Source organism: Psittacula echo (assembly GCF_963264785.1).
Source record: "Psittacula echo genome assembly, chromosome: 3".
In the NCBI taxonomy this organism is placed as follows: Eukaryota; Metazoa; Chordata; class Aves; order Psittaciformes; family Psittacidae; genus Psittacula; species Psittacula echo.
The window spans coordinates 88,927,969-88,954,225 of record NC_137736.1 but is presented as its reverse complement, the minus strand read 5'-3'; the positions used below and the strand labels follow the sequence as shown (position 1 = coordinate 88,954,225).

At 40.1% G+C, this 26,257-nt stretch overlaps 1 protein-coding gene across 3 annotated transcripts in view; it reads right to left on the bottom strand.

Moving 5' to 3' along the window:
• Positions 1-1,176: 1,176 nt before the first annotated feature.
• The window catches only part of PCDH9 (protocadherin 9), a gene marked incomplete at its 5' end in the record, with an annotated part of 738,691 nt that continues 713,610 nt past the window's right edge, over positions 1,177-26,257 (bottom strand). For all 3 annotated transcript variants that reach the window (XM_080613939.1, XM_080613938.1, XM_080613940.1), the window contains one exon: positions 1,177-4,778. In XM_080613939.1, the coding sequence (XP_080470065.1) occupies positions 4,405-4,778 (374 nt within the window). In that variant the 3' untranslated portion in view covers positions 1,177-4,404. The remainder of the gene's footprint in view (positions 4,779-26,257) is intronic.

The following is a 26,257-nucleotide window of genomic DNA, read 5'->3' as shown; positions in this document are numbered from 1 at the left end:
GATGACACTGTATCATATTTTCAGTATACTAAAACATCTTGCTCTGCTTTAGAATTGGTTTCCATTTCAGTGCTTTTCATCGCAGTAACAAGGGATGCAAGCATATAGATTAAATGAAGTTGAGACTTTGGAACACAGTTCTGCTGAGAAGTGTATTAAACAGGAAAGAATTGAACATTCAGAGATAATGCTGTTGAGTACTTGGTTGCTTTCACTGTCTGAATTGGCACATGTGACCACACGTGCTGTAGAGAACTTTCCCTGCTTATTTTATTTTATGGCAAGGATACACCCCATAAGGAAGTTTAACTAGCTGAATCAGCTAAACAGCTTGTGGTCACTTGAAATCAGTCGTCACAGATTATTTATTCTGTCTGAACTGCATATGAGCTCTCATGCCAGTAGGAGTACTTTTGCAACTTATTTTAAGGTGTCAGATGCTACTTAGACTCTACCCCATGCCTTTTGTCATGTCATGAGTCCCATGGATCTCCTGACATCGCCTATTGCTATGTCCCGTGATTCTCATTTTCTTTTGTTAAAGCTACTAGTGCCTCCCTTTGTTCAAAACATCTGAAGATTACACTTCTGATCAATGTTGTGATCCTCTTTTCCCTATGTATTTGTTTTCAGTCTTTACCACTCTTGATTTTTTCTCTCACAGATGTATGTCTCTGGCTTTTATGCCATTTATATACCCAAAGCTTCCTGAGTTTCTCCCTTAGAATTTAGTTTACTCCATACTCAAGTCCTCTAAGATTCTTTCTGATCACGATTCCTTCCTAAAAGTCAAGAACTATATTAAGCAAGTAATGTGAATTTAATTTTCTTCCTATATATTTGTTAGAATTGGTTTGTATTTCTGCATTCTCCTTAATTCTGCTCCATGTATTTCTTTGTCTGCCTTGAGACAGTTCCTTGGGAATAGGGTCCTGACTGCTGTACATTTAGTAAGATCTGGCACAGCATAGGGTTAAGTAGGGCTAAATAACTATATTTATACAGGTTTTCCATTTTCTACTTGGACAAATGACTTTGGTCAGTGACAGTAAAAATAAAGGACTATTAAAAAACCCTTTGGTTTATCTTTTTAGCAGTCCTTCAAATGTGTGCATTAATAAAGAAATAAATAAATGGCACCTAATCTTCCTATCTGAAGAAAAAAAAAGGCTAGAACTGGCATCAGAGAGGCATCCATATCATGCCTGCTTTTCAATAATTTTAAGTAATGTTTATCCTCCTAGCTAGTAAACTTGAATAGTTTCCATCATTCAGCTGCCTTCTCATTCTGTGCAGTGGGATTTTAATTTTTTCTTTAAATCTCTTCTTCTGGCATAAACACTGAATTCATGTCAGATTTTCTTCTTTTTCTTTTTTATCTTTTTATTTTATTTTTAGTTAAATTTGTAGGTTTTAGACAGCAATACTAGTATTACTGACTGAGAAACCAAATGGCTCTTAATGAATGGGCACTTACTGACTACATGTTTAGGGCCAAATCCAGATTCCTTGGAAACCTCTAGAAAATATTCCTTTAGTTTAAATGGGATTAAGATATAGTCCTTCCTTTCTTCCTTCCTTCCTTCCTTCCTCCCAAAAAATTAATATTGCACCTGCTAGATATCTAAATCATATATATTTGTGCTCCTCCTGCACAGGTGATAGCAGCACAAAGTAATGGGTTAGAACAGAATATAGTTTTCTTTCTGTAGCAATAGTCACATAACTTACTTTCTGTTGTGATAGATGATTTTTCAAATATGTTCTGTTTAAAAGGCACTTATAATTTAAAATAGTGTGATTTGGGTTTTCAGATAATTATTGTATTTCTGGTTTTAATATAGAACGGAAGGTATGTCTGCTTTGAAACTGAGCATGGTTACTTATATTGATACATCTTTTTCCAGGTTGTTCAGGGCTTTTTTTTTTTTTCTTTCTTTTTTTTTTTTTTTTTTACTGTGCTGCAACTAAAGTGATTATGTAACCACACAAATTTTCCTTGTAAGAACGTGTTTATTGTATTTTAATATAACTTTATTCTACTCTCAAAAGAAAGACTGAGGTGTAGCAAGTGCTGACTTTTCTATATTCTACCACTGTACTGCTACAAAAACTCGTGCAAGGATGCTTATTACATGTGGCTTAAGTATGTCTAACAAATCTGGGCTAGATTCCGTCACTTTTGTGCTGGGTAAGTAAAACTTCACCCAATTCAAATAACTCATTTTGAGCAAATTCCTATTTACCATAAGAATGACAGAATATGGCCCTCAAGATTCATCATTTGTTGTATATTCCATTCTCATATGTATCTATATGAACCAAATGGACCATGATATGCTTAGAAAAATAACTGGAAATTCAGAATGAAACAAAGAAATGAGCCAACCAACAACAACAGAAAGAAAAAGAAATTAAAAGGAATAAAATCCCTTAGGCATCTGCCCAAGAACTAACACAACACAATAAGGAATTCAGAACATTTATTGCAAGAGCTGAATAACTAAATGATGTTGAACTGGCAAAGCATTAACAAGGATAACTGGTTAGATATATATTCTGTCAAAGTCATCAAACACCTCTCACAAACTGACATAAGTACTGCAATAAGCAATGCACCCCTAACCCATTTTTATGCCTTTTATACTGTGAAGGAAAAAAAAGGTAAAAAAAAAATATATATATATAAAAAGTGAACTACTATACACAAAAGAATAAAGAAAAAAAGCTTGTGTTTTTGGTAAGAATAAAGTCACCTTCAGATTAGCTAAATTTGTTACTTTAAGACTGATTATTTCACTGTGGCATAAGTAACTTTTTTGTTTCTCTGTAAGGACTTTTTTTTCTTTTTTTTTTTCTTTTTTTTTGCATGCTATTTATTTGTGTAGATCATCTGCCATGCCTTAACAAAAACCACCTAAAATGTTTGGATTTGGATTTGCTTTGCGTGCAACTTAGATCTTATTAACATTAGAAGTCACTCTGCTGGTTTGACTGAGGTGACGATACTGGCATCTGCCAGGCATTGACCAACTATGATAATAAACAGTTAAACAGCAATAATTAGAGATTTAACCCTTTAGTTCCCCCAACTAGCCTACCAGGAGAATGCTCTGTTACATCATGAAGGCACAACACATTAAATATTCTGTGGCTATGGTCTAAAAACACTTGTGTTACTACAACGTTAACACAGATGAAGATCAACACAAATGCTGCTGTTTCAGCAATACAAACTGTCTTAGGTATAGACACACACCTGCCCAATTGGAAAAAACATGATCATTGTATTTTGCTCCTGTAGAATTTCCCCTGTATGTTCCAGCTGAGATCAAGGTCATTTGCTACTCATTAAATGACAGACTGCAGCTAATTTAATCAAGGATTAAAAACAGCTTCCCCTCTTACCCTCCACTATAATTTAAATATTCTTCTTTTGTTTTGCAGTTTTCCTGTTTTATGAAAAATAGTGGAATTAAAAAAAAAAAAAGCTACATTTTTAAGCTCTTACACAAGTCCTTTCATTTCTTAATAGTAAAAAAAAAAAAAAAAAGAAAAGGAAGAAATTCTACCCAAATGCTGGCACAGTTTACTACTACATAGAATGAAATATATATATATTTTTTTCCTTTCTATGACCAACCTTCCTCCCACCCCATCACTCCTTTTTTCTCTTTTAACACAAGTGTTTTGAGTTCCTTGGAACATTGTGTGTCAGACAGACTACTAACACAGAAACACCATCACTGAAAGTAAAGCAAAATGACAGGAAGCAAATGAAAGGAAGTAAAAAGCAACTGTGAAACACAGAAATATGCTACAGTATCTTTTCAAGTGAACATTATAAGTACACAAAAATTGTAAGTAATAATTGTTTCTATTTACAAGTATTTGAACACTGATCGGCTTGTAAGTGTCCACTAACACTGTTAATAGCACAGTAGGTTTAATGTTTACAGTTTCAGTTGTTTTGTTTGCAATATGTTCTCAAGTATAATGGTCCCAGGCATAGATCAATGACAACAAAAGCACAATTTTCTAACTGGATATGCTTTTCAATCATTGCAATCCACTGAACTTTCTTGCTCTCTCACTCTCCAAGTGCATCTTCTGTTCATAGCAGCAGTCCAGGGTCAAAAAAAAAAACAAACAGAAAAAAAGGATATTTGCAAACTGGAGAGATTTCTGCAGATTTTAATCTATTTAACAAAAGCACACAACTAGTAGAAACGCTCTTTCATGTTGCAGGACATCATACCTTCCACGGTGCTAACATAAAGATATGCATATCTCTGCTACGTGAAGCATAGTTCTAGAGGTCTACCCAGTACATAAAGCTTTGACACACACATAGTATTAGCAAGTCTAAATAGGCTAAAGTCATTGATCCAAAGTAACCATTTTTTATAGCTGGTGCTCCTTTGGACTCTCGACAGCTCCTGAGGCCTGTTTATAAGACTTCAAGTTGGCCAAAGGAATGTCAGTCATGTGGTTGCCAGTGTTGAAATGGCCCTCACTGGAACCATACTGCTTTCGGTCACTGAACTGGTTTCTGTTGCTATCTTCTTTCCAGGTCCTGGTCAATGTGTGTCCATTAACTAGTTTGTCCTTCTTAACCCATTCTTTCTGAGATGAGAAGGTGGAGAGAGGAGACTTTGGCTGTTGGTATTGGCCCAAGCTGGGAGGCATCCAACAGTTGTCTGAGTGACCCAAAACCAGACATTCTTGAGTACACATCTCTGTAGCTTCAGCCAATCCTCGTGGCCCAAGAGGCCCATCTATAGAAAAAAAAAAACAAACAAACAAACAAACAAACAAAAAGAAACAGAAATAAGAAAGAAGGAGAAAGGGGAAAAAAAAAAACAAACAACAAAACAACCAAAAAAGACATAATATTAGATTGTGATATTTGGCATTAAGTTTATACATACCCGTCATGAGAAAATAAATGATGATTCCACAACAAAATTTTGTGCTGATAAATCCTAGATACATTTTAATTCTGTTAGAAAGTAGTTGCTTTGTAGGTCATATATAGGGAGTATATGTATTGTATTTTGCTCCTGTAGGATTTCCTCTCTATGTTCCAGCTTAGATCAAGGTCACTCATTAAATGACAGACTATGAATGATTTGATCAAGGATTCCAAACAAATGCCTTTTCCTCTCATCCACCACCATAAATGCATACAGGGAGTATATGTCCCACAGGTATATACACCACCAGAAACATATACAGGGAGTATATGTCCTGCTTAGTGTCCAAAAGTGGAAATACAGTTCAATTAGCCCTAAGTTACCTGTTTCAGAACCTACTGTGAATAAACTTAACTCTCTCAGTCACACTAAGGAAATAAAGCTAGGCAGGTGAAAATGTCAGAGGAAGTAAACAAACCCTTGCAGGTTCTGTGTGAGAATTAATGCTGCCTGTTAAATCCTGCAGTCTGGATGTATTCCTTTCTGTTTTCAACTCACTTGACTGCTGCAGAGCCTTGGTGAACTAACAGCCTACTGCAAACTGAGAAACATCTATACTACCCAAAAACGGGCTTGCCCAAAGGAATGCTCTCTATGTAGGATTACTCTAGTGACTACTAGTTTTACAGACTTGGGTTGGTGCATAGTTCTAGACATCTACCCAGTGGATAAAACTCTGATACATGCTTCAAAAAAGCAAGAGAGAAGTTAAACTTTGATGGATTTACTATGAAACCATGAAACACTTCAAACATTGCAACATGAAAGAGAAAAAAATCTGTAAGTCTTCTGACCGTTAAACACATCTCAGATAGCTGCTGTGCAACCATAAAAATAAATGCGGAAATGAAAAAACAAGGCTTATGTAAATCTTGTGCTTGATAAAGAACTGTTCTCATAATTTTTTGCAACTCAGGAATATGAGACCACAGGAGACAGAAATGAAATCTGCTGAATTACAATGCATATTAAATATCCACATAATTTTTCACACACTACTGAGGACACAGCTGGCCAGCTGCATGCGTCTTGCAATCAGGCAGACAGGTTATCCATGTCTTCAGCAGCACTAAATTTCTCTCTATCTTACTTCATTTTGAAATAGCTTAATTTGCTCATCTGATTAGACTGGATGTATGAGGAAGCACAAACAAGGAAAAAGGCAGAAAAATGAAGTTTTATGTCCTTAGATATTTCTCAATGTCTGCAATATGCTTTGTCATGATTCTCTACTAATTGTATTATAATTCCGAGCAAGAATTTGAGATGCCTTTTCTTAACTTCAGAGTAAAACAGCTGGGTAGTGCTACAGATATTTGAAGAGTTAAGGAGATATATATCCTTGATTAAACAGCCCAGTGACAGCGAGAAAATTCTAGATTGATTTTTGAGAAAGAATTTTAGCAGGTAGACATGAGTAGTGAAGTTACAAAGCGTTTTAAAAGAGCAGTACTAATCAGAAGAAAAATGTCAGTGGTATATCAGCAAAAAACCCCATATCTTTATAATAATATAATTGAGACTCAAAATTATAAGTGAGGACACTAAGATTTCTGTGTTATGATGCCAAAGAATATTTCACTCTCTTGTACTCCATGCATATAGAATGAATTACCCTTAGTAACAGATTATTTTCTGAATACTGAAATTATCCCAACTAATTTTATGGAATTTGCTTTTCTTTCCTAGTTGTTTGTTGTGGGTGTGCATTAGTTTGTTTGCTTTTTGTTTTGGTTTTAGTTTTTAACTGGCACATTATAAATTCCACAGATTATCAACCCACTGCTTTTGCACACACATACAGAAAATGCAATCAGGTATATTTCTGTATGTTACAATGTAATTAGCTAATCTTATCTCTGCAAAGCTCCTCTTTGAATATCTAGAGACTATACAGTACGCTGTTGATGCAACAGAATATAATAAACGGTAATTAAAGTTGCTTCTGCAGTCCATGTATAAGAAGTCCTGTTGCTGACAACTAGAGCATGAACAATGTACAGAATGAGTGTTGCTTTCCATTTAGATCAATACAAGGTGAAATCATTAAGCCAGAACCATTAGAAAAACAAAAGAAAAAGCAACTGTAAAGTAGGAGTTTAGCAGATATTTCAGTGAACCTTGATTCTAAAATGAGAACTGTGATATTTCCCTGGAAAAGAGAGATTCTTTTTCCTATAAAGCCCTTATTTGAATTCTCTAGTATGAAGTTATAACCAACCTGAGGCAGGTACTTAGTAAAAACACCCCAATAATAAGGAAGTACTCATGGTACATTCTTAACATTCTCAACATTCTCAAACATTAATCTATAGGTTAAAAGTTTATTATTTTTTTTTCCTGACAACAGAAATTTAATTTTGATCAGTTTTTCTCCATTTTCAGAGGAAAATGGGAAGTGGCAGAACTATTTTCAACTTGCCTACTCTCAAAGTACAATACTATCTTGCTGACCAGGGAGAAAAGATATGATAGGGATTAACGCTTTCAAAACACAAAGAAAACCTTTCACCAGAGAATGACACATTTCAAGAAATACAGGGCATGCACTTTGTGCTTCCAATCTACAGTGGAAAAAAAGCTTAACAGGAGAGACTTCAGTACTATAGTTCTAAAGGGGGTGTCGTGGTTTAAGCCCAGGCCGTAAATCAGAACCACGAAGTCCACTTCCCCCCCCCACCTTTCTTCCCTCCGCTTCTGCAGGGACGGGGAGGAGAATCAAAAGAATGCAACTCCCACGGGTTGAGATAAGAACAGTTTAATAACTAAGGAATAACACAAACCACTACTGCTACCACTAATAGTAATAATGATAAAGGAAATAACAAGCAAGAGAATGCAACCGCTCACCAACCGGTACCTCACCCCCACCCTGCCATGATCCAGCCCTTCCAGGAACTCTCAGTTCTACCTCCTGGGCATGACGTGCTATGGTATGGAATACCTCTTTGGCTAGTTTGGGTCAGGTGTCCTGTCTCTGCTTCCTCCCGGCTTCTCCTCCTCCCTGGCAGAGCATGAGACTCACAAAGTCCTTGGTCAGGGTAAACATTCTGACCAGCAACTGAAAACATCAGCTTTATCAGTATTATTCCCAGGCCAAAAGTCAAAACACAGCACTGCACCAGTAGAAAAAATGACTGCTACTGCTAAACCAGGACAGTATCCACCCCTTATTCCATACCATTCACGTCATGCTCAGATCCCACATTTTCAATGTACCATCACTCTCATCTCAGTGCACTCTTATCCTAGTGCACGGACCAATCCCTATAAAGCTGCTGAGTCCATTCGGTCCATGATGTTGGGCTCCATCTCTTGTAATAGTCTTTCAGAGCAGGAGAGGCTGTGGGCAGTGTTCACACTCGTGAATAACGTGGGCAATACTGTCTATTGCTAAGTCCACCCCTCGATCATGAGTCCATCTCTGTGTTGCATCTCTGCCCTGATGGCCTGAAGTGTCATGGGCCCATCAGGCTCAAAATAATTCACCCTCCCCTGCAGCAGTTTCTACAATTTGTCGCTGGGGACTCCACACAGCTGCCTTCCATCTCTGATGCTTCCAAAGCACTGGAGGGGCCCAGCGGATTAGATACTCGCCCATACTGTCCCACACACCATGACACTCATGACTGTCCAGCCTTGGGGAAAACCTCTCGGTCCCCCTGTATTGTCTAAACCCAGACAAGACCCAAACCTGACTCTGCTTAACTCTCGGGATCAGACAAAATGGTCGTGCGTAGAACACACTCTGTGTGTGTGCCAACATGATGATCCCCATCACAATCTGCAGGCAGGTCCCAAGGGTACCCAAAGGCCATTCAAAACCTTCAGAACTCTCAGATGATGCTGCTGTGCTTGAAGGCTCTCTCACCACCAGCTTCTCTTTTTCTGAGTCCAGATCTTCCTCCTCTGCCTTGCTGGGAAATGCTGCGGGGTCTCCTGCATCCTCCTGGGGCTCAGGCTCACGGGGCTCGGCGGACGGCTGCTGGGGAATGCTCTTGGCCGCCGCGGGGCTGGGCTTGGCTGTGGGGCTCGGCTCCTCCGCCGCCTCCTCCCGCTGCTCGGCAGCCGCTTCCTTCCCCTCCTCGGCAGCCGCCTCCTTCCCGGCCTCCGGCCCCGCTCCCGCCGCCGCTTGGTCCCCGGGGCCGCTCTCCCGGGCTGCTTCGGCCGCCGCCGGCTCCAGGGGCCGCTCCCCCTCAGCTCCTCGCAGCCTCACGAAGTTGGACGCGAGGACGAGGACCAGGACGGTGAAGAGCAGCGGGACGGCCAGGTACAAGTCCACGGCCACGTCCATCCCACCCTGCTGCCGGAGCCCGCCCGCATTACAAGCCATTACCATAAAGTACAGTGAAACAAGAACCTTAGCCCAAGGCCCACACTTGATAGACACTAACACAGCAAATACCGGCTCTAAGTAAGCTACAGCATACTGAAACTGTGACATCAAGAGAAACAACTTTGAGAGCCAATAAATCAGCATTGTGCCTTGGTCAGATCTGTTGTTATCTCAACCCTTTGAGCCCCACGTTGGGCACCAAAAAGAACTGTCGTGGTTTAAGCCGAGGCCGTAAATCAGAACCACGAAGTCCACTTCCCCCCCCAAGTTTCTTCCCTCCGCTTCTGCAGGGACGGGGAGGAGAATCAAAAGAATGCAACTCCCACGGGTTGAGATAAGAACAGTTTAATAACTAAGGAATAACACAAACCACTACTGCTACCACTAATAGTAATAATGATAAAGGAAATAACAAGCAAGAGAATACAACCGCTCACCAACCGGTACCTCACCCCCACCCTGCCATGATCCAGCCCTTCCGGGAACTCTCAGTTCTACCTCCTGGGCATGACGTGCTATGGTATGGAATACCTCTTTGGCTTAGTTTGGGTCAGGTGTTCTGTCCTTCCTTCCTCCCAGCTTCTCCTCCTCCCTGGCAGAGCATGAGACTCACAAAGTTCTTGCTCAGGGTAAACATTCTGACCAGGAACTGAAAACATCAGCTTTATCAGTATTATTCCCAGGCCAAAAGTCAAAACACAGCACTGCACCAGTAGAAAAAATGACTGCTACTGCTAAACCAGGACAGGGGGCAAGTTATTTTTTCTGTTTAGTCAAATAAATCTCAAGAGATGTGACATTCATTTCCATTTAAAATTTAACGGAGCAATAAGATGGCTTTATTTTGGACTAAATATGCATGTGGCCCTATAAGCTACATGTCAAACTCTTCAGAAGATATACTTTCCCTGTTTTGTGTTCTGTAGTAACAGTTCTAGGCAGTAAATGCTGTTAAATTCAGACTGGATTTTAAGCATCCTTTGCTTTAGCCGTGTTTAAGTTGACAAACTTCCTGGAGAGCACTGGAATATTTAGATATCTGTTACCGTGAGAAGCAGACAGCAATAGAACCATAGAATCATAGAATAGTTAGGGTTGGAAAGGACCTTGAGATCATCTAGTTCCAACCTCCCTGCCATGGGCAGGGACACCCCACACTAAACCATGTCACCCAAGGCCTCATCCAACCTGGCCTTGAACACCACCAAGGATGGAGCATTCACAACTTCCCTGGGCAACCCATTCCAGTGCCTCACCACCCTCACAGTAAAGAATTTTTTCCTTACATCCAATCTAAACTTCCCCTGTTTAAGTTTGAACCTGTTACCCCTTGTCCTGTCACTACAGTCCCTGATGAATAGTCCATCCCAGCATCCCTATAGCCTCCCTTCAGATACTGGAAGGCTGCTATGAAGTCTCCTCACAGCCTTCTCTTCTCCAGCCTGAACAGCCCCAACTTTCTGAGCCTGTCTTCATGCGGGAGGTGCTCCACTCCCCTTACCATCCTTGTGGCCCTCCTCTGTACTTGTTCCAACAGTTCCATGTCCTTTTGATGTTGAGGACACCAAAACTGCACACAATACTCCAAGTGAGGTCTCACGAGAGCAGAGTAGAGAGGCAGGATCACCTCTTTCGACCTGCTGGTCACGCTCCTTTTGATGCAGCCCAGGATACGGTTGGCTTTCTGGGCTGCGAGCACACACTGCCGGCTCATGTTCATTTTCTCATCTACCAACACCCCCAAGTCCTTCTCTGCAGGGCTGCTCTGAATCTCTTCTCTGCCCAACCTGTAGCTGTGCCTGGGATTGCTCCCACCCAGGTGTAGGACCTTGCACTTGGCATGCTTAAACTTCATCAGGTTGGCATGAGCCCACCTCACAAGCGTGTCGAGGTCCCTCTGGATGGCATTCCTTCCCTCCAGCGTATCAGCTGAATCACAAAGCTTGGTGTCATCAGCAAACTTGCTAAGGGTGCACTCAATCCCACTGTCCATGTCATTGACAAAGATGTTGAACAAGACCAGTCCCAACACTGACTGATCCCTGAGGGGCACCACTTGTTACTGGTCTCCAGCTGGACATTGAGCCATTTGCCACAACTCTTTGAGTGCTGCCATCCATCCAGTTCTTTATCCACCGAGTGGTCCACTCATCAAATTGATGTCTCTCCAATTCAGAGACAAGGATGTCCTGTGGGACAGTGTCAAACACTTTGCACAATTCCAGGTAGATGACGTCAACTGCTCTACCCCTGTCCATCAGTTCCATAGCCCCATCCTAGAAGGCCACCAAATTGGTCAGGCAGGATTTCCCCTTAGTGAAGCCATGCTGGCTGTCACCAACCACCTCCTTGTTTTTCATGTGCCTTAGCATGCCTTCCAGGAGAATCTGCTCCAAGAGTTTGCCAGGCACAGAGGTGAGACTGACTGGTCTGTAATTGCCTGGGTCATCCATTTTCCCCTTCTTGAAAATGGGGGTTATATTTCCCTTTTTCCAGTCATCGGGAACTTCACCTGACTGCCATGATTTTTCAAATATGATGGCCAGCGGTTTAGCAACTTCATTTGCCAGCTCCTTCAGGAGGACCCGTGGATGGATTTCATCAGGTCCCATGGACTTGTGCATGTTCAGGTTTTTAAGATGGTCTCGAACCAGATCCTCTCCTAGAGTGGGCCTATGTTCTTCCTTCTCACAGTCCCTGTGTGAGAACAGGGTAGCAATTCACACCCTGCATGTGAATAGGGTAGCAATGCTGATACGGTGAACTGTTCAGGAGGAACAAGAAAAATCCTTGAGATTTTTTGTTTTAACAAAAATACCACTGTCCCATTAAGACTTCAAAAATTAATTACCATGTGCAAGTCCTCCTACAGTCAACCTTCCCTATGCAAATATTTCAGCCAAAGGAAAGACCATGGTAGTCTCTGCGGCTGACCAATTCCAATTTTTGTATGGATATAGGTCACACCAAGTGACAGTTATAGACAGAGTGAGGCAGAAGGAGAGGACTATAGACCTTTAGCTGTATAACTCTTCAAACAGCTGTGAGGTATAGCTTCAGTCTACATATGCTTATATGAAAAAATCTGTGAATAAAATGCATGTCCAGAATTGAGAATTGGTTCAGACTCCTCCTCAAGTGAGCGTGCGTATTTTCCAATTTTGTATTTTGCAAAATACATTGCAAGACTTCATCTAATATATAATCAACAATTATTGTTTTAATAACAAGAGAAAAAGAAATCCACAAAATATTTTTTTTTAGAAATGAAGATTATTAAAATATTTTACTGTTGAGCTATTACAAGGAATGATCATGCTTACTGATTCAGGAAGAAGGCAGCTTCATTCATAATGCATGTTGCCTATCACACTTGTTTTTCAATTAAGGCCTTTAGATACAAGCATAATATTTTTGTAAATATTATAGGCTAATAATGATGGTGATCATCATTTAAGAGACTCTATAAATGTCCTACTGTAAGACACTGGAAAAAGATGAAAAATAGATTTGGGAAAAAAGGATCTCACAAAAAAAAAAAAAAAAAAGAATTCTGTGTAATTATGTTGTCAAGTACAGACAGTTTATTCTTTTCTAAGACTCCTTATTTTTTTCAGGTTGCTATTTAGTAGCATAAAGTGAGATCATGAGAAGTATGGTGGGAGAGAGATCTTCTGGGGGTAGCTTGCACTGAAGAATTGGCTGCTTTGTATTGAGAAAGTGTAATGTTGCCTAAATGGTAGTTATCTCTCCTCCACCATTGCTGAACAATAGTTTTCACCCAATTTTCTAAAAGCTGTTTCATTACCACGTACAATGACACTACTTAAAAAAACTGTTCCTGTTGCTTTAATTTTATAATTGCATTAACTTGTTTCTTTTCTCTTCATAAAAATGTCACTGAAATTTCTGTATTGTTTTTCCACTCTGAAGTACTTTATTGATATGTGTGTTGTTTTCTTTTTTTTTAGGTGTTTGTTCTTTGAACAATCCCTAATCTGTGAGGCTGGTTATCAGTCTTGGCTGCTTGAATATATAATGACACAAGTGCTGATAAAACTGTACAAGCCATCTGTCTCTGGAGCTAAATGTTTTGAAAGCAAACACAAAAGCGCATAACAACACTCCCTTAAATTGTCTTTGTAAATATTTATATCAGATCTTACCCAAAAATGCTTTTTTGTTGTTATTTTGTTTTGTTAATTGCTGTCAAGCAGATGCATGACTTGCCTACTCAAAAACAGACAGGTGTGAGAAGGAAAATAATGTATGTCACTCAAGAGTCGGTCATACCCTAATGCCAGAATTTCTGTGTGGTCTTTTATCTCTTTTTATTATACCCAGAAGCTAAACTGCTATTTCATTTATTAACTTACTGCTGCAATTAGCAACTAGCTCCTGGTGTGTTGACCAGCTGCTTTTCAACCTGCTTCTCCAAAACTTTCTCTCTTTAAGCCAGAAAATTCATTCTTCAATTCTGAAAGAGTCAAGACCACAGGATAAGTTCCAGTCAGTGAGACTTTTTGGTTTCAGAAAAAAAAAAAAAAAAAAAGAATAGGTACTCTTTGCCTGAGGGATACTAACATTAAGTATAGTAGATTTGAACACTGCCACAGTTGTGTTTCAGGCAATCATATTTATTTAACTTTTCATATTGTACCTTAAACAGAAAAAAGAAAACAATAGCAACATTTTCAGTTCTATTTAACCTCAAATACAGAAAGCGTTTTTAGGCTTTCAAGGGCTACTTTACTAAATGACCTTATCTGAGACCACATTTTTTTACAGCCTTCCCCACATCTATTGGAACTAAAGTGACATCATTACATTTCACAGAGGTTTTGCAATTGCTGTATTTAGTAAGTGTAGAACCTGGAAAACAGTTTATAATGAAAAAAATTCTTTTGACTTTTTTTTTTTACTTTTACATATCAAACATAAATGAAACTGTTCTTTATTTCTAAACTGTAGAAAAAATATAATCCAAAACTGCAAAGCCAAATATATGCTGTGCTGAATGTGTTTTCTCGGTATTATTAATTAACTGCAAGATTCAGTGACTACTAAAAACATATTTTTAGTGGCTCCTTCCATGGTCATTCCACCTGGCACAGTTACTGCTGATAAAATCACATTCTGTACCCAAATCACCTTGTTCCAAGGTCCCTGGATCCCTACCATTGCTGCTGTCAGTTTTGGTAGACTTACCACCATCACCTTGCAACCTGCTGCTTCCCTCTTCCCTTCCTCGAATTGCATCCTCTGTACTCACATACAGATCAAGAAACCCCTGCAAGTTCCTGTTCTCTGTCTTGGCTCAACCTTCTTTTTCATCACCACTGAACTAAATAACATAAGGTTAGCTTATATCTGCATTACTTAGCAGAGATAAGCTGCAAGAACCCTTAATTAGCACAGTAACAGGCAGGACGGGAAGCAGGGGTGTAAAAGTGGGTGTAAGGTACTGCCTAGAATACAGAAATGCAGCAACTACAGTATTTTCTGAAAAGACAGGGAAACCTGGAAGAGCAAGATTTTCTACACAATCCTGTGAAGTGCTTAAGTGATCCAGATGGGTTTCACAGAAATGTAGGTGTTTAAGATCCAAACGATAATTTCAAAAATTTTGACTCTATGGACATTTTGAAATGCAACACTATTCAACTGCTTGAAATTCTGTTTCTACACAGAACTGCCTAAGAGATTGCTTCATGTCTAAATCTTTTCAGAGTAAAAAAAAAGTAAGACAAGACAAGGGGTAACGGGTTCAAACTTAAACAGGGGAAGTTTAGATTGGATATAAGGAGGAAATTCTTTACTGTTAGGGTGGTGAGGCACTGGAATGGGTTGCCCAGGAAGGCTGTGAATGCTCCATCCTTGGCGGTGTTCAAGGCCAGGTTGGATGAGGCCTTGGGTGGCATGGTTTAGTGTGGGGTGTCCCTGCCCATGGCAGGGGGGTTGGAACTAGATGATCTTAAGGTCCTTTCCAACCCTAACTATTCTATGATTCTATGGTTCTAAGTGCTCACTTCCCTTTATATCTTGAACATCTGAATGTGCTTGGCATTTTAAGAGTACAACTAACATATGCCAAAAGGTTGTAGCTTTGAACAGTATAGCAATGCAGTAGCCTGGGTTTTTTTCTCCTCCGGTTTACACCCATAGGCAGATCACAGATAGGGCACCTTTTTTTTGAAAAACACTTTTGTTTCAAACATTGTGCAGAGGCCACCTGTGGTTAGAACATTTCTGGAAGGCTCAGCTCCAGCTCCCTTTTCTTCCTGATAGATTCTGGTCCTTCCCTCTTATAGATGTACAAAAACCAACCTTGATCTTGGTAACAAGTGCTCTTCTGAGAAATGAAAAATTATTATGACACACTGCAAAGGAGGGGAATTCTTACACACCCAGGGAATGCTGAAATTACGAATCTACTACAGAAAAGGTAGCTGTTAATATCATGATCAGATAGAAAGTATTCTATATTTCTTGTTTCAAGTTTCTTTCATTTATGACTGCATTACAAACATTACAATGAAAGTGTTTGTTACTTAGAATCATAGAATAGAATCATAGAATAGTTAGGGTTGTAAAGGACCTTGAGATCATCTAGTTCCAACTCCCCTGCCATGGGCAGGGACACCCCACACTAAACCATGCCACCCAAGGCCTCATCCAACCTGGCCTTGAACACTGCCAAGGATGGAGCATTCACAGCCTCCCTGGGCAACCCATTCCAGTGCCTCACCACCCTCTCAGTAAAGAAATTCTTCCTTATATCCAATCTAAACTTCCCCTGTTTAAGTTTGAATCTGTTACCCCTTGTCCTGTCACTACAGTCCCTGATGAATAGTCCCTCCCCAGCATCCTTGTAGGTGCCCTTCAGATACTGGAAAGCTGCTATGAGGTCTCCACGCAGCCTTCTCTTCTCCAGGCTGAACAGCCCCAACTTTCTCAGCCTGATATATATACTTAGGTTGTTATATTTAATTTCTTTTTTTCTGGTATTCTTCCTAGAAATTTAATACCATTATCATTTACAACTTACACTTCCATCAGTAATGGCTCTGTTGTCAATACATTATTTTTATCTGGCCTAACATTCTGTGTCTACTTCCAATTACTTTCTCTGCATTGACATACATGTATATAAACCTTTATACATTTCTATGTGTGCATGTTGAGGAAGTAGTCATGTACCATAGTCTTTGAAGCACTGGCAGTCTAGAGAAAAATTTCAGTTCATTGCATTTTCCAAGGCAAGACATCTTCCAAGAAATGAACTGCATTTTATAATGCCCTTGAAAATAAATAAAGCCTTTGGTTTCCCTGGACCTGCTTACCTAGACATTCTTTGGAAGGAATTTTGTGGCCTGTTTCTGCAGATGGGAACAGATAGGCTACTTTATCTACTCTCCAGCTAGATGCAGAGCAGGTGCCACAAGACTAAGTTTGCATGTTGCCATGGGTAAGCAAATACATATAGAAAGTATTAGGAATTTCAGCAGTGTTTAGTATTTTAGAGTTGTTAATAGTCCCATGAAGTCTTCCAAACCAGCTTGTTTGGAAATAGAAAATTCAGTCTATAGGCAGGCCACATTTACATCTGGTCCTGCCATCTAAACACTCCCCTGAAATTACTTCAGCTGTATGTTGCTACGTTTCTGGTTTAGTTCTGTGGTTTTTATAACAGAAATTATTTAGTACTGGATTTATTTAGGACTTAACGCTTAGTGACATCTCAGAGCACGAAATACATTTTCATAACATAGTGGCAGTTCCTCTTGGTTGCTTGAAAAGTCACAGGGATTTAACTAGATTCTAGCCCTCAGCTGTCCATAGAAGTGTCGTGGTTTAAGCCCAGGCCATAAATCAGAACCACGCAGTCTACTCCCCCCCCCCCAACGCCCCCCGAGGGATGGGGAGGAGAATCGAAAGAATGTAACTCCCATGGGTTGAGATAAAAACAGTCCAGTAACTAAGGTATAACACAAATCACTACTGCTGCCACCAATAATCATAATGATAAGAGAAATAACAAGGGAAGAGAATACGATACCGCCTGCCGGCAACGAGCCCGACAGAAAAGAGGACGTGCCCTTCCGGGTAACTCCCAGTTACCTCCCCCGGCATGACGTGCTGTGGTATGGAATACCCCTTTGGCTAGTTTGGGTCAGGTGTCCTGTCCCTGCTTCCTCCCAGCTTCTCCTCCTCCCTGGCAGAGCACGAGACTCACAAAGTCCTTGGTCAGGGTAAACATTCTGACCAGCAACTGAAAACATCGGCTTTATCAGTATTATTCCCAGGCTGAAAGTCAAAACTATAGCACTGCACCAGCTACTAAGAAGAAGAAAAACTGACTGCTGCTGCTGAACCCAGGACAAGAAGATAGTGAGCAAGCCATTTTGTGATCAATACTGAATACACCTTACGTGGCTGCTGAGCTTGTGAGATACAAGGGGTCAATTTTGTTTAGTCTTTATGAATAGATAGATGAATTGACTAATGTTAGACTAGTGACTATTATGCAGGAAACTTATACTCTCTGAAATCACAAGGGCATGGTCCATGAAACCAAGGGTGTAGGAAGATGCCACAGGAGGCTTTCCAAAGAAGTCATGGTCTGAGCTCTCACTGAACAGCCCAAACCTGGATAATTCAGCACTGTTCACTGATGTTAAAAATCCAGCTCTGCTACCTATCATGCACATTGCCTATGTTCAGATCTCTACGACAATCTTCCTCCCTTCCTCCAGCTCCCCCCAGAATTTAACTGGGTGAAACTTTATACCTTGAAGTAAAAAACTGTAGGTTCACTACATAATCTACTATTCTATGATTTTTTCTGGTCTTAAAATTCTATTTATCAGCAAATATTAACATAAAACTGTATTCTGTATAAACTGTTCCTGACAAATGTAGCAAATTGTAGCATACTCTTTAGAATTACAGAAGATGCAAAATAATATATGGGATTGTTATTCTGGTTTAATGCACTCTGTCATTAAAAAACCAAACCAAAACAAACCCAAACAAACAAAAACCAACCAACCAAAAAAAAAAAAACCCACAAACCCCCGCAATTTGTATTCTCAGCTTAAGTGTCACATTGTGAATGCAGACAGTCACCTTCCAGAGCGAACAGGAGAAAAGAAATGCAAACAGGATATGGAAAAAAACTGTTTTATTAACAAATAAATAAAGATTAAATGTTTTACACATCTCTCATACAGATTTCATTCTTTGGTCACAGATGAAAAGTCAACATTTGCAAATGGAGATAGTCCAAATACAATAACACATGAGCAGCCAGAACAGCAGATTCTCTCCCTGAGAGGATATTGTTATTTAGACAGACTTTATGGCACACAAACAGCAGACAGCATATCTTTATAAATTTGTACCCATCTTTAGCATGGCATGGAACTCATCCATCTTTTCATCTGTTGAAGCTACTCCTACAAAGAATGCTACCTCATCTACGGTTATTTTCTCAAAATAAGCTTTTTTTTTTTTTTTTTTTCCCTACATACATATAGTTTTAACAGGACAATCTAGCAAATCAAAATGCCACAGAGAATTCAAATGAACTTCCTAAATTTGATTGGATCACTTACTGAGACCAAAGCACAGTGAGTGTTTAAATATTTGAAACACTGTTCATTTTCAGCATTAATCTTTTTTGTTATGTAGTTCTTCATATTGCTGCCTAAAAAAATTATTTATTGACCACAATATTCCAAAAAGTGATGATGGATGGTGATAATAAAATATTTATAAAGCATCCCATGATCACAATCATTTATAATCTTTTTTCTCTTACTTCTAAATATTTGTGGTACTTGATCAAAATATTGTGTTGATTTACAGGCAACCTGCTGAAACAGCACCACTTTTGACATGGTCACACTTTCCAATCTATTAATATGCCCTAAAGCTGGTGTCAGTCAAAAAACAACTTAAGTAACAATTATTTGGAAGATTCTGTTCACTGTTTATCATAAAATCAAATTATGGTGAGTAAAATCTACAAATTGCATGTGAGAAAAAGGAGTATTCAAAGTGGAAAAAAAGGTATTATTCAAAATGAGAAAAACTGACAGAATGTTGTTAAACTAAGCTGAACAATATTTCAACACTGTACAATTTAATAAACATTTTTGCAGCTGATAATGCCTGACCAGTAACTTACATAGAGCAAAAAAAAAATAAAACCAGTCAACATGAATTTGATGTTATTTTTATAATTTTTAAAAGGAGTCTAAATTAAAGAGTTGTTTCTCCTGATCATTTTCTAGCTTACAGTAAAAGCCTGACCTTCCAACTTGTGATAAATACAGATAACGCCTTGAGGGTAGGCATGATACCTTGTGATTTTATCCAAGTAAGACTATTAACTTTGCTAATCCATAACTGAATAAAAGCACAATTCATCATCATTTTGGCCTTCTATGATGGGGCTATGAAACTGAAGGACAGGGGCAGAGCAGTTGACATCGTCTACCTGGAATTGTGCAAAGCGTTCGACACTGTCCCACACGACATCCTTGTCTCTAAATTGGAGAGACATCAATTTGATGAGTGGACCACTCGGTGGATAAAGAACTGGCTGGATGGCCACACGCAAAGAGTTGTGGTCAATGGATCGATGTCCGGCTGGAGACCGGTAACGAGTGGTGTCCCTCAGGGATAGGTGCTGGGACCAATCTTGTTCAACATCTTTGTCGGTGACATGGACAGTGGGATTGAGTGCACCCTCAGCAAGTTTGCCAATGACACCAAGCTGTGTGGTTCAGTTGATACACCAGCGGGAAGGGATGCCATCCAGAGGGACCTCGACACACTTGTGAGGTGGGCTGATGCCAACCTGAGGAAGTTTAACCATGCCAAGTGCAAGGTCCTACACCTGGGTGGGAGCAATCCCAGGCACAGCTACAGGTTGGGCAGAGAAGAGATTCAGAGCAGCCCTGCAGAGAAGGACTTGGGGGTGTTGGTCGATGAAAAAATGAACATGAGCCGGCAGTGTGCGCTCACAGCCCAGAAAGCCAACCGTATCCTGGGCTGCATCAAGGGAAGTGTGACCAGCAGGTCGAAGGAGGTGATCCTGCCTCTCTACTCTGCTCTCGTGAGACCTCACTTGGAGTATTGTGTGCAGTTTTGGTGTCCTCAACATCAAAAGGACATGGAACTGTTGGAACAAGTACAGAGGAGGGCCACAAGGATGGTAAGGGGAGTGGAGCACCTCCCGCATGAAGACAGGCTCAGAAAGTTGGGGCTGTTCAGGCTGGAGAAGAGAAGGCTGTGAGGAGACTTCATAGCAGCCTTCCAGTATCTGAAGGGAGGCTATAGGGCTGCTGGGATGGACTATTCATCAGGGACTGTAGTGACAGGACAAGGAGTAACAGATTCAAACTTAAACAGGGGAAGTTTAGATTGGATGTAAGGAAGAAATTCTTTACTGTTAGGGTGGCGAGGCACTGGAATGGATTGTCCCGGGAGGTTGTGAATGCTCCATCCTTGGTGGTGTTCAAGGCCAGGTTGGATGAGGCCTTGGGTGACATGGTTTAGTGTGGGGTGTCCCTGCCCATGGCAGGAGGGTTGGAACTTGATGATCTTAAGGTCCTTTCCAACCCTAACTATTCTATGATTCTATATAGATATATATGATGAACTGTGCTATCTGTACAATTATATATATAGTGGTTTATTTGTATATCTGTATCACATACACTTTCTACATTTTTTATTTTATACGTATTTCATATATATTCTATCTAACCATCTAAATCTTTTATCTTCATTTAATAACAGAATGCAATTAATAAAGTGATGCACATTGAAGTGAATGGAATCACTCACAAAGTGAACAACTTCATTTTCATGCTCAAGTTGGGTATTCAGGCATCCTTACCTCCTTCTGTTATCAGTGAAGAAAGAAGCATTTGCATGAAGTGATGTCCATTCATAAAAAAAGAATCAACGGATGGCAATTACATCTAGCTCTATGTATTTAAAATAATGAGTCCAGATCATTATGCCACCATTCCAGAAGGTGTTAGATTAATTAACTTCGATATCTGAAAATGCACTTGCATAAAGTTTTTCCATTACAAATAAAATGGTTCCAGCAGCCAGTAAAATAAAACAACAGACGACTACACTATCCAAAACACTCAAATGGCAGTGCATCTCAAGTATGCTCAGGAAGGGAGATCCTGTGAAGCCTGGAAGAGGCTTATTGGAGGGAGCCTGCTATAGTCAAGTTATCTTTCAGAAAATGAATACTTTGGAATTATTCTACTTCTCCACACTCTGAAATAAGTGGAAGACCCTGAAATGCTGCTATTTATAAGAGGGAGAAGACTGTGATTGTTGAAGTTTCCTGAAGTCTTGAAAATAGGACAGATCATACAGTTAAAAGCCTGGAACACATGTAACTGCAAAGAAAATAAAATTATAAAATTTATGGGCCAGATCTAGAAGGGTATCTTTGTAAGTTATGTACTGCACCACAAAACTATTTGAGTTTTAAATTAGGGAAAAACTTTACATTCAAACAGAGGTGCATATAGTTTTATTTATTGTACTTATCTCCACAGTTTCCTCAGACCATCCTTAGGGTTAATGAAACCCAAACCATCTATTAAATTTTAGTAGTTTTGTTAGTTTATATTAATCTTCTTTGATAAGTCATTCAGTAATTCACCCAAATATCTCCAGTTCTCTTGTAAGTAAGACTCAAATGTCACCAATTTCCCTGTAGTCTTGAAATATCACTAATATTCTGCTATTAGTTTAATATATACTTGATAGCCTAAGAAAAAGGGTTTCTTTATTTCTATTGCAAGTTTCTTTTTTTTTAATATGAGTTATTCTAATAAAATATAATTTCTTTTTTAAAAGGACATCATATTTTAAGATTACACAAAACTTTGATCTTTCAATCAACTTCTAGAAATAGCGATAGGCTGTGTTCAACAGAACTTGATGAAAAAGACTGCAGAGATTCTAAAATATAACCTTACTGCTTTTATTATTCACCACAGAAATGTATAAAGAAGAAAACAGGATAGGGACCACAGCAAGAGTAATATTGTTTAATCACAAAGAGTAGCATCCTTTACTAAAAACAACTTTGATGGAAAAGGTTATTTCACCATAACTTGCAACTTACTTCACTGTGTTACTACCTTTCCAGACTTAAAGGAATTTGGTCCCAAATTTCGGTATATTTCTGCATTCCTGTAAGTTTTGCTTTTTCTCAAATCAAACAAACCAAGGTTTTTGAGGCAGTCCTGGATGGGATTGTTGGCTTTTTTCTCTCCAAAAGTAAGAAGTCTGGGATTTTATCTTGAGAAAAATAATTCCACATTATTAACTCCAGGACCTTTATAAAATTTATAACATAAAACTTTCACCAGGAACAATAAGTGTAGCTTCATTTCGAATTCTATCTCTTAGTTGTATTTTTGAACATTTAGTCTTTTTTCTAAGTACTATTTCTTAGCACTTGATTAACCTCTGTACAGCAGCAAGTGCCAAGTAAACATTTTCCCCATGATTTTTGAATAAATAAAAGAGGAAAAATCAATTGTCTACTTTAATCAATAAGTAAAAAATAGGGGAAAAAAAAAAAAAAGAAGACAATATCAAAAAGTTACAAATCTTATACTCCAGAGGACAATTCATCTAAGAGCAAAATACAAATGCAGACATGTATTATGGTGTTTAAAAACATAATGCTAGTTAATTACAGCTATATAATCAAACATTAAATTTAAGTTGAAATGCATCTTTTTTTATGAAGCCCCATTAGTATGTATGTTTCACTTCTTCACTTTTGTGTTTTCCTATCTTCCTTAAGTACAATTCAGGCCAAAACTGAATTTAGGTTTGTCGTGGTTTAAGCCCCGGCTGTAGATTAGAACCACGCAGTCTACTTCCCCCCACCCCCCAGAGGGATGGGGAGGAGAATGGAAGAATGTAACTCCCATGGGTTGAGATAAAAACAGTCCAGTAACTAAGGTATAACACAAATCATTACTGCTGCCACCAATAATAATAATGATAAGAGAAATAACAAGGGAAGAGAATACGATACCGCCTGCCGGCAATGAGCCCGACCGAAAACAGGACGTGCCCTTCCGGGTAGCTCCCAGTTACATCCCCGGGCATGACGTGCTGTGGTATGGAATACCCCTTTGGCTAGTTTGGGTCAGGCGTCCTGTCCCCGCTTCCTCCCGGCCCCTCCTCCTCCCTGGCAGAGCATGAGACTCACAAAGTCCTTGGTCAGTCTAAACATCAGTGTTATCAGCTTTGTTCCCAGGCCAAAAGTCAAAAACACAGTGCTGCAACAGCTACTAAGAAGGAGAAAAACTGACTGCTGCTGCTGAACCCAGGACAGGATCCACCCCTTATTCCATACCATTCACGTCATGCTCAGATCCCACATTTTCCATATACCCTCACTCTCATCTCAGTGCACTGTTATCTTAGTGCACAGACCAATTCCTATAAAGCTACTGAGTCCATTCGGTTCATGATATTGGGCTCCATCTCTTGTAACAGTCTTTCAGGGCAGGAGAAGCCGTGTGCAGTGTTGGATCGTTGCCTGCTGATGCTGATCATTCCTTTACTGTAGAACTCGTCCGGTTCTGTCAAAGTTCATTCTCTGTTGGGATGATGGTCGGAGGGAAGTCAGGGCCAGTCGCTGGTGCCCTGCAGACTTCTAGTTGGTGGGCTATAGCAGGCAACAGCATACAATTGAGTTCATTGTCTGTTTTCCCATAAAATCAAATCCCCTTGAGGTACGCATTGGACTTCCCCATCTTCCTGCATCACCCACCAAGTATATCCGGGTCCCTGAGCAAAAGCAATCCCACGAGTGGGTTTGCCTTTACCTGAAGCAGGAATAACCCAGACTGTCTTCCCCAGCAAATTCTTCATGTGCACCACAGGAACTTTGTCCCCCTCTACAATATGTAAAAGTTCTGACTGTGCTGGGCCAGCCCTGTTGGCAGATCCTCTGGTGTTGATCAACCAGGTGGCCTTTGGTAAGTGTGTATCCCAATGCTTCAAAGTTCCCCCACCCATTGCTCTCAGTGTAGTTTTTAACAGCCCATTGTACCATTTGATTTTCCCAGAGGCTGGTGCATGGTAGGGGATGTGATATACCCACTCAATGCCATGCTCTTTGGCCCAAGTGTCTATAAGGTTATTCCGGAAATGAGTCCCATTGTCTGATTCAATTCTTTCTGGGGTGCTTTTGCCATTTCCTTCCAGTCAGGCTGATCTCAGCCTCCAGTACAGTCAACTCTTGGGATCCTCCTGTCACTCCAGAGATATAGATGGGTTCCACCCCTTGACAGCTTGACGGCATCAGGGTACACTGTGCACCGGTATCTACCAGAGCTTTATACTTCTGTGGGACTGATGTGCCAGGCCATCTGACCCACACAGTCCAGTAAATCCGATTGTCCCCTACCTCCACCTGGCTGGAGGCAGGGTCCCTCTAACAGTCATCACAACGTTGGACACCTAAGTTGTATTGAAAGGGATTATTCTTCGTTATCACAGGAGCTGGAGTAAAATCAGCTCTTCCACTCCATCTGGGAACCTGCTCACCAGAGACTGAAGCCGCAGCTCTCATGGGATGATTAGTCTTGACCCTTGTTCCTATTTTCAATTCATGCACCCGTTCCTCCAAAGCTGAAGTAGGTTTTCCATCCCACTTTGTCATGTCTTCTCCATGATCCTGCAGGTAAAACCAAAGGGTGGCCCGTGGTGTTTGCCTTCTGTATCTTCTGTCTCGAACAATAGGACATCTTTTGTTAACAGCTGAGACGTGTGTTGGTACACGTGAGGAGCTGGATAGTGTTGAACAAGGCCCGGTAAGCATAGGCCAAGCCCCAGCACGTTGACATGATTTATCCCTCTCTGGTATGACCAGGATGACAACACACCTCATTTAAGTGTTTTACTAATTCTTCTGGATTTTGCACTTGTTTGGTGGTGAAATTCCAAAACACTGGAGGGGCCCACTGACCTAGATACTTGCCCATGCTATCCCACACACCCTGCCACTCATGGCTGTCCAGCCTCGGGGAAAATCTCTCGGTCCCCCTATTTTGTCGTCTAACCCCAGACAAGACCCAAACCTGACTCTGCTTAACTCTTGAGATCAGACGTAATGGTTGTGGACAAAACACACTCTGTATGCGTGCCAACATGGTGACCCCCATCACAATCAGCAAACAGGTCTCAACAATATTAAAAGGCCATTCAAAAACTTCAAAACTCTCAAATGATGCTGTAAATGGTCTGGGAGGGGCACTGGGAGGGTAAAAGAATGTCTCCTTCAAAGGTTGACCACCCAGGAAGGAGAAAAAAGATGTATAGTTGCTAAGCATTTGTATTATATACCTCCCAAAGTATAAAGGTGGTGACCACACTGGGAACATAAGCCAGACCAGTTTCATGATCAATTTTTCTATTGTATTACAAGTCATTACCATAAAATACAATGAGACAATAACCTTAGCCCAAGCCCCACACTTGAAAAACACTAACACAGCAAATACCGGCTCTAAGTAAGCTACGGCATATTGAGACTGTGAGATCAAAAACAACAACTTTGAGAGCCAATAAATCAGCATTGTGACAAGTGACTATCAATCCAAAACACTGAATGCTTATCACAAATACGATTAGACACACTCCGGTCAGATCTGTCGTTATCTCAACCCTTCGTGACCCACGTTGGTTAAGCCCCGTCTGTAAATTAGAACCACGCAGTCTACTTCCCCCCCACACTCCCCAGAGGGATGGGGAGGAGAATCGAAAGAATGTAACTCCCACGGGTTGAGATAAAAGTAACTAAGGTATAACACAAATCACTACTGCTGCCACCAATAATCATAATGAGAAGAGAAATAACAAGGGAAGA